Here is a 9369-nt window from a genome sequence, read left to right on the forward strand (position 1 = left end):
GCTAAGCCCTGCGAAGAGGATCAAAGCATCAATATTGTATTGAGAAGTGGTATGATGACTGGCGTGGATAAAGGTAAGCAACTTGAGGAAGACTAATGGGTACACAAGGCTGCCGAGAAAGAAGTTGACTTTGATCTGAATCGCGTTAAAGAAACTTTCTTGGAAGCAAAGAAGAACTTCACTGGGGCCTCCACCTTAGGAAGTCAGGAGAAAATGCTGGAGATTAATGCATCACAAGAAGTAGATCCTTCAATACTAGCCACCTTTCTGACGACTTATATGAAGTTATTGCACGAACAGAAGGCAGTCGAAGGCTTGCAAGAATTAATAGACAAATGCACTAATAAGGAAAAGACTCCTACTGAACAACGCACCGTAAGAAAGATTGGTAGGCATAAGGCACAAACGAGGTGCGAGATGCGACTAACCACGTAGATAGGTGACTATGAAATGGACTACGTAATCTTGGATTTGGGGGCTGATGCGAATATCTTGACTAAGTAGACATGGGAAACGATGGGGAGACCTGCGCTGCAATGGTCCCTTATTGAGTTGCGCATGGAAAATCAACAGAAGATTATTCTAATGGGGCGCTTATATGTGTTAAGTAAAATTGACTTGGGGTTTGAGTCAAGGTTGACCTCGTTAAACAACAGTGGTTTTGGGGCACATGGTATTGTGTGCCCATGATTTTGTCCCTGTGGTATTGCATGTAATGGAGCCTATAAAAGGCTGAGAGAAATTCATTGTAAGATGAGGTCTGGAGGTGAGTGGTGAAGGCTCACTTGGCCATCTTGGCCAAAGTTAATGAGATCTCATTGTATTGGTTTTTTCCATGGATTTGGGGTTTTCCCAGATAAACATGTGCGTTTATGTGTTTATGTTTGGTGCTTGTTATTTTATGTTTATTCCTCTCTATATTAATTTATTATCTCTACAGTAAATTTCCTAACAACTGGTATTAGAGCTGAAGGTCTATTTGGATGATAAACTTGTAGGAGAGAAGGGTTCACGGTTCAAGTGGGAGCAATGGCGAAAGATGGTAGGTTTAGGGTTGAAAAATTTAACGGCCAAAACTACCAACTATGGAAGATGTATATGGTAGATTACTTGTATCAGAAATATCTGTACCTACCATTGAGTGAAAAGACAAAGAAGTCGACGAGTATGACAGACATTGAATGGGATATTCTCGACAGAAAGGCACTTGGAACAATACGGTTGTGCCTAGCGGCATCAGTAGCCTTTAATATTTTAAAGGAAACGACAACAAAGGGTTTAATGTCGACATTGGCCAAATTATATGAAAACGCTCGACCTCAAATAAGGTATTTCTTATGAAGCGTTTATTGAATATGAAGATGTCAAAAGGTGGATCTATTGATGATCATTTAAATGAATTTAATACAGTTACCAATCAGTTAATTTATGTAGGGGTAATTTTTGATGATGAAGTTAGGGATTTGTTATTTCTGTGCTCATTACCAGAAAGTTGTAATGGTTTAGTTATGGCCATTAGTAACTCTGTCTCTGGATCTAGTACTTTAAAGTTTGATGATGTTGTCGGTGCAATCCTTAGTGAGGAAATGCGACAGAAAAGCTCTGATGAGACATCATGTAATGTTTTGACTGCAGAGACTAGGGGAAGAAAAATGGAAAGAGGAAAGAGCCCAGGATATTGCAGTAAGTCAAGGAAAGGAAGATACAAGTCCAGGTCGGTGATAGTGTGCTAGAAATGCGGGAAGAAAGGACACCTGATGAAAGAATGCATGTTTCAGAAGGGAAAACAAGGAGATGCGCAACAATAAGACAATCATGAAGCGAATGTGACAGGTGATGTGTTGCAAGATGTTTTCACGTTAAACAATAGTGGTTTTATGGCACATGGTATTGTGTGCCCATGGTATTGCATGTAATGGAGCCTATAAAAGGCTAAGAGAAATTCATTGTAAGGTGAGGCCTAGAGGTGAGTGGTGAAGGCTCACTTGGCCAGATTGGCCAGGGTTTTGGCCAATGCTAATGAGATCTCATTGGGTTGGGTTTTTCCCCAGATTTGGGATTTGCTTGGATAAATATTATGTGTATTGTTGCTAGTTATTTTATTATTCCTCTCTCTAAATCTCAGTAAATATCAGTAATAATTTATCTCTCTACGGTAAATTTCTAACAATTGGTATCAGAGCTAAGTTTCCTTCGGAAGGACATTTTTTGTTGCTAAGGGTTTGTATTGGCCTGGTAGATAGAGAGATAATTGAGTTTTTCTTGCAGATCTCGATCAAAAGCCATAGATTGTGAACTAAAGTTGCACACTATTGGGTCATGAGAGATTCAGTGGATGAGGAGGATATGTGCACGTGGATTAATTAATTGATGAACCATGTACCTGAAAGGAACGCCTAGATAACTGGTGGTTACAACGACTAGTGACTCATGTAATCCGTTAGATGGGTTCTTTTTATATGGACATTAATTTCATATGTAAAAAGCATTAAGAAAAAGTGAGAGAGGATGTGAAACAAGTTATAAACAAAAAAAATATGATGGATTCAATTATTGCATGTAAATGGGCATACTGCTATAAGACCTAGAAAGGCATGCGTACCCCTGGGTAATCACTAGTAAAGTCTGGGTTAGACCTAGGTGATAGGGGGATGTTTGGTTAACAATATCCCAGATAAAGAATTTGAGGCCGGTAAGGGCTAAAGTGAGCATGGTTGTCTCACTCAACAGTTTTGGCTGGACTTTGTCAAGGAACCCCAAGTCAAGTTTAAGTGGGGAATTGTTAGGTAAAATTGACTTGGGGTTTGAGTCAAGGTTGACCTTGTTAAAAAGTAGTGGTTTTGTGGCACATGGTATTATGTGCCCATGATTTTGTGTCGTGGTATTGCATGTAATGGAGCCTATAAAAGGCTGAGAGAAATTCATTCTAAGGTGAGGCCTGGAGGTGAGTGGTGAAGGATCACTTGGCTGGATTGGCCAGGGTTTTGGCCAATGCTAATGAGATCTCATGGGGTTGGGTTTTTCCCCGGATTTGGGGTTTTCCTGGATAAATATTATGTGTATGAAATTTATGTGTATTGTTGATGGTTATTTTATTATTCCTCTCTCTAAATCTCGGTAAATCTCAGTAATATTTTATCTCTCTGCGGTAAATTTCTAACAATATGGTGTAACGGTGGACATTGAAGGTGCAAGTGCGCTGGCTGACTTTGAGGTTATTGAAATAGTGAATGATAGTATCCCATACCCCGCACTGCTAGGAATTGACTAAGTTATTTATATGAACGGGGTAATCAATTTGAAAAAGTGGAAGATGTCATTTGAAAAGAAGTCACTCAGGGTTGTAGTGCCACTAGACCCTATAGAAGGAGCACGTTATACTGAACCTGTGCGCAACTATGTAGAAAGCAACAAAGATTGAGATCAGATATACAAGATAACAACACGAGATGAGGATTGGATCAATCCTACAACTGATGGACGAATTTAGTGGGACAGGGATAGCTTTTTTGCCTTAGATTCAGATGAAGAGATTGAACATTGGTAGAACAGGCTATACGAAGTATCTATGCTCTGCTGTAATATGATGACCAAGTCGCTGAGGTTGTCTTGAATGCGGTAAGGAATCTTTCGCATTATGATGGTTTGACTCATGTGAAACTGTTTATCGATGAATTTGAAAGGGATGCACCGGAAGAACATTAATTCCAGGCACTAGAATTAGCACTACGCGCTACGCCTGCTTGTTGGTGGGTTACGCACAAGGAAAGATTTGCTGGATGGAGAGAATACAAAAGAATGATGAAGTTATGGTTTGGGTACGCTAACACTAGGATGACAAAAAAAATATAGTGGGAAGGATGATCCGCGTGATAATTTAGCGACTAAGGATTGGGGGACAAAACCACAGCTAGAATGGGTGCATATTTTCTATCATACGCTAGATACAATCCCAATCAACTGGTATTTGGAGACGGAGCTTCTCCATGGAACAACTGAATGGGACGTTTTTGTTAGAAAATTATATATTACGGAGAAATGGAACACATAAAATATTGCAGAAATATAAACACAGAAAATGCACAAAACAAGAGAGACACAGATATACGTGGTTCACCCAGTTTGGGCTACGTCCACCTCGAACAACTAGTCCTTCCTTTTTATTATCCAGCAAAATGAAGAGACACAACCTACAGCAAATCCGCTGTAATATCCTCTGTTTTCTCTTACAGTCTCACCTCTCTGTTTCTCGCTCACAGAATACACATTTATCACACAGCCTCAAATACAATACCCTCATACAAAGAGAGGGGTTGCCTTCTAGGGCAAAAAAACCCTAAACTAAACATAAGTTCTACCGTCAGATCATCCGCCTAATGAACGGCCCAGATTGACTAGAAATTACTATACTTTTACAAGGCAATTTTACAGCTGTTTTTAGCTTCGGGGGCGCTGCCCCTGAAACCCCCCGCCAAGGGGGGCTCCCAAAGGTCGCAGCCGCCCCCATTTCGAACTGGGGTCCTATGTGGCGATACATTTGAATATAGAAAATAATCAGGCTCCACACCCAACAGTTTTAAGGGAGAGTTTTCTATTAATGTTCAGCTTCAAGGATGGGTTTGAGAGCATTGATGAGGCGCTATAAGAAATTAAAGTAGCTATATTCAGAACGCCACATGAACCGGTAGAATGAGGACATTCTCCCTACGAGATTGGCCATTTTAGCTTGGCGGAGGTTTTTTCTTCCTTGATGCTTATTGGGTGGCCCCTATCAAATAAGGAGAGGGAGAGGTACGTTAGTGACTCGACTCTTTTTTTACTTATTTGGGGGGGCCAATAAGTAAATTGACTCAGCCATATTGGGGTACACAATTGCGACATGCACTGGAATGTTATAATGTGATGGCTGAAGAAGAGGATGATCTGCAGAATATTACCATTCACGAAACCAAAGGACAACGCAAAGTCAAAGGACCGAAGGTAGCGAACTTGTATATATCAGAGCCTTTGAAAACTTGACAGGTAAACATTGGCTGAAGAAGAAATGAAGTTCACGAAGATAAGAGCCTATTGGGACGAAGACACGGTGGATAAGGTAGCTGAGCTGCTGCGCAAGTACCAAGACTTATTCCCCACAAAGTTTTCAGATTTGAAAGGGATTGTCATAGATTTAGGTGTTATGAAGATCACATTGAAACCAGATGCGAAGCCTATTAAGCAACGAACTTATCGTCTGAATCCAAAGTATAAGGAGAAGGTGTGCCTAAAACTAGTTAAAATGTTGGAGGTTGGTATTATCGAGCCCGTGGAAGAATTGGATTCGGTCAGCCCAATGGGTCCAAGAAAAGAAACAAAAGGGCGAGATCTGCATATGCATAGATTTTTGGAAGCTGAATGATACTTGTGTGCGTGATACGTTTCTAACACCATTTATGAAAGAAGTATTACAGAACGTGGGCGGACAAGAGGTGTATTCATTCATTGATGGGTTTTCAAGTTATCATCAAATAAATATCACGCCGGAAGATTGGAGCAAAACAACCTTCGCGACTGAATGGGGTTGCTTCCAATATACAGTTATGCCATTCAGATTGAAGAACACTCCTACAATCTTTTCCCGGGTATTTGTTTGGTCAATTTAGTGTGTCCTAAATTGCTATTTAAAATGTCAATCCGGGATTCGTAAACTGATGAAGTGAAGTGCACTATATGTACAAGATAACTGTTTTCTTAGTCTTTTGTCGTTTTTGAGTTTTTTAGTTTGTTTTTGGGTTTATCTTCTATGGATTCACTAGTGTGTGATGGCGAAATTGAATGTTAAGTATGGATGGTAATGGTGATTTCTACAGTGATTTTCCAAACTTAAAAGTTTTCAAAAAGAAAGTTTCAAACTGACTGTAATGAAATCAATTCTCAAAAGGAAGTAAATGTACCAAAACAGTGAACTAGTGACAATGGCCTTGTATCAATACTGCTGTATGAAAAAGAAAGTAAAAACTGAACTTAAAGCAACTCAAAGACTGAAAGCAAAGCAAACTAAATCACACTACTTCAACCCTCGTTCTGACCCTTCACCTTTCGACTCACTCCGTCTATAGGAAGTAATCATAAACAAGCTGAGTAATATGATATCTAAATTGCAGGAAATTAAATTGCATAAAAGGAAACTAAGATTTAACTACTCATCCATATTTCAACTCTTGAAAATGACATAAGTAATCCAATCTCTAACTTGCAGGAAAACAAACTAAATCATACTACAACAAGTAATATTCTGATTCCTTACTAATTGAGTCGCTTGACTATAGAAAGGAAATCATAAACAGATGAGTAATATGATGTCTAAGTAGCAGAAAAGTAAATAAGCAAAACAAAACTTAAAAAAATGACAGTGCTGGAATTAAACTCAGGAAATGAAAATCAGCAGAAAGGACAAGATGATCTCATGTCAGTAGTTATCAAAAATATGTAAATTTGCCCGGGCTACCTACAAAAACCTGTAAAAGAAGCACTGATCAGCTAACAATTATAAAAGAAAACATAAAGGAAATATGGACAGCAATGAACATCAGAACAACGCAATATATATACAAGCAATGATTATAAAAACAGTAAATGAAAGCAAGTAAGAAACTATACAAAGCTTTGGTGTACAGGGGCCCTCTGCAACCTCGGCCAGTCAATCACTTAGTCACAAATCAAATTCAGGAATGCTGTCTTCTCATCTATTTAAAGTGCGGTAATAAAAAAAAGTGAAGCACAATACAGTGGGCTGATAAAAACAATCAAAATTACATTTTTAAAAACTAACTATCCAGTGTATATCAACGCGTTATTTATAAGTAAAGGTGCAACTAATTCCTAGATTTTATGCTGCCAAGAGACACGTAAATCTCCTTGACCTGAGATCTAGCGTGATGGTCATCATGACAGTTGAATCCATGGAGTGGTGGCTGCTTGATCCAGTTCACGGGCTGCTCTACAGGTGTGCCAGTACCTCCGGAAACTGAGGATCGTGCCACGCAAACCTTCACGTGGGCAAAACAGAGCCGTGCCACTGCAAAACTCCTCATTTGGCCCTTCCTTTGACCGTCGTTGACCACGACCGTTTATGGGTGATTTGGCTGAACTGAGGGTACACACTCCATGTACACGTCACTTGTAGCTTACCCATGTGGCCAGTTTCTCCATTGGACACCTGTAGCATAGTCTTTAACAAAATGGCTGCGGAAACTTGGGCTGGCTGCAGAAAGTGACAAGTTTCCGCAGCTGCTTGAACAAAAATATAAATCAAACAATAGTCATAAACATAGTTAGGAAACCATTTCATAAGCTCTTTTTAGACTAATATGCAATGATTTGACAGCTTGGTGGATGAAGTAAATGGAAAAAAGAAGGCTGAAAGGGTATATAGGGAAGTGCAGGTTTGGGACTCAACAGTAGTGATCGCAACATTCAAAGAATTTATTCACAAGTTCCTAGAGGTTTATTTTGATGATTGGACTGTATTGGGTTGGTAAAGTGACATGTTACGAGTCTGCGCCTAATGCTGGATACATGTCGAAGGTATCAGATCACGCTGAAATTAAAGAAATGTATATTCTGTGTGCCTTTTTGGATTTTTCTCGGCCATGTTGTCTGTAAGCAAGGATTGATGGTGGACCCCGCGAAGATCACTGTAATTTTGAATTTGGAGGACCTAGGAATGTGATACAACTACGTGTGACACTGGGATATGCTGGGTACTACATGACGTTTATCAAGGTATATGCCAAGATAACCGCGTCGATGCAGAAATTGTTAAAGAAGGATGCTATGTTTTGCTAAGATGAAGATTGTCAGCGCAACTTGGACGTCTTGAAGGAGAAAATGGTGAAAATGCCTATTTTGATATTTTTGAACTGGAAAAAGGAGTTTCATGTGCATGTTGATGCCTCCTGCATTATGCTAGGAGCAGTTTTAACACAGGCAGGTGAGGGAGATATTGATCATCCGATAGATTTTGGAGAAGAATTACTCCACCACAGAGCGCGAAGGGTTGGCGATGGTCTATGCACTGCAAAAGTTTAGGAATTACTTGTTGGGTGGACACTTTAAAATGTATACAGATCAGTATGCACTGAAATACCTAGTCAATAAGTCTGTGTTGGGGGAGAAGATATGTCGATGGTTACTATTGTTCCAGGAGTATGACTTTGAAGTGATTGTGAAGCCTAGAAGGCTAAATGCAGGCCTGGACCATCTATCAAGGATTGAAATAGGTGAAGAACCAAGTAGTTTGGACGAAGGACTACTAGACGCGCTGTTCTTTGCGGTGCACGTCGCGGATGATAATTTTGCCGATATTATTCAGTTCTTAACAACGGGAACAACTCTAGAAGGTTATTCCACTCAACAAAAGAAGGAGTTATTAGTTCACACTGCAGACTTCTTGGTAATTGTGGGTCATTTGTATAATATGGCGTTACACAAGATACTGCGAAGGTATGTTCCGGAGTTTGAACGTGCTAGTATCCTAGCTGAAGCCCATGGAGGAGTAGCAAGAGGTCACTATGTAGGGAAAGAGACCACGCAACATTACACAAGGATCCTAAGGCATACTGCAAGGCGTGCAATGATTTCCAAAGGATGGGGAAACCTTCGCGAAGGGATGAATTGACTTTAAATCCCCAAGTTTCATTGCAGGTATTTGAGAATTGGGCCATTGAATTTATAGGTCCTATATAACCACCAAGAAAGAATATGGGCATGTGATATATTATTACTACAACATAGTATTTAACCAGATGCGCAGAAGCGCAACCAGTGAAGGATTGCACAATGACCACTGCTGCGAAGTTTCTATTTGAGTATTTCTTAACGAGGTTTGGATGCCATAAGATTTTGATGAGTGATAGGGGTATGCATTTTTTGAATGAAACGATCAACGCGATGCTTGAAGAATTCCAAGTGTATCATTAGAAGACGATGCTCTATCACCTCAAGGCGAATGGAACGGTGGAAGCTTTTAATAAGATTCTGGAGCATGCATTGACAAAGGTATGCAAGGCGAAGAGGAATGATTGAGACATGCACATACCTACAGTGTTATGGGCTTATAGGACGACCTATAAGAAGTTGACAGGACAAACGCTGTTCAAGTTGGTCTATGGAATTGAAGCAATCATGCCGATGGAGTATATTGTGCCTAGTTTACGAATTGCAACATTGACCAAGACGGCAGACTGCGAGACCTTAGAGGAATGACTCGTGCAGATCATGGAGTTAGAATAAGATCTCTTCCTTACAAGATTTCACCAAGAAGTGAAAAAGGAACGTGAGAAGGCATGGCATGATAGACATATTAAGATGAGCACAATCAAGGTAGAT

At 39.9% G+C, this 9369-nt stretch overlaps 1 protein-coding gene across 1 annotated transcript; it reads left to right on the forward strand.

The window, feature by feature from the left end:
• Positions 1-8044: 8044 nt before the first annotated feature.
• LOC149258930 (uncharacterized) lies at positions 8045-8659 on the forward strand. Its single transcript, XM_089442416.1, has one exon. The coding sequence runs from the start codon at positions 8045-8047 to the stop codon at positions 8657-8659; it is 615 nt and encodes a 204-aa protein (XP_089298542.1).
• The last annotated feature ends 710 nt before the right edge of the window (positions 8660-9369 follow it).

The sequence above is a fragment of the Pinus tabuliformis genome, chromosome 6 (genome assembly GCF_031772625.1).
Source record: "Pinus tabuliformis cultivar Carrire ecotype Pingquan chromosome 6, CPIR1, whole genome shotgun sequence".
In the NCBI taxonomy this organism is placed as follows: Eukaryota; Viridiplantae; Streptophyta; class Pinopsida; order Pinales; family Pinaceae; genus Pinus; species Pinus tabuliformis.

Bases quoted from the DNA above. Each gene is read 5' to 3' on its own strand.
- LOC149258930 (XM_089442416.1), top strand. From the start codon at position 8,045: ATGGTCTATGCACTGCAAAAGTTTAGGAATTACTTGTTGGGTGGACAC.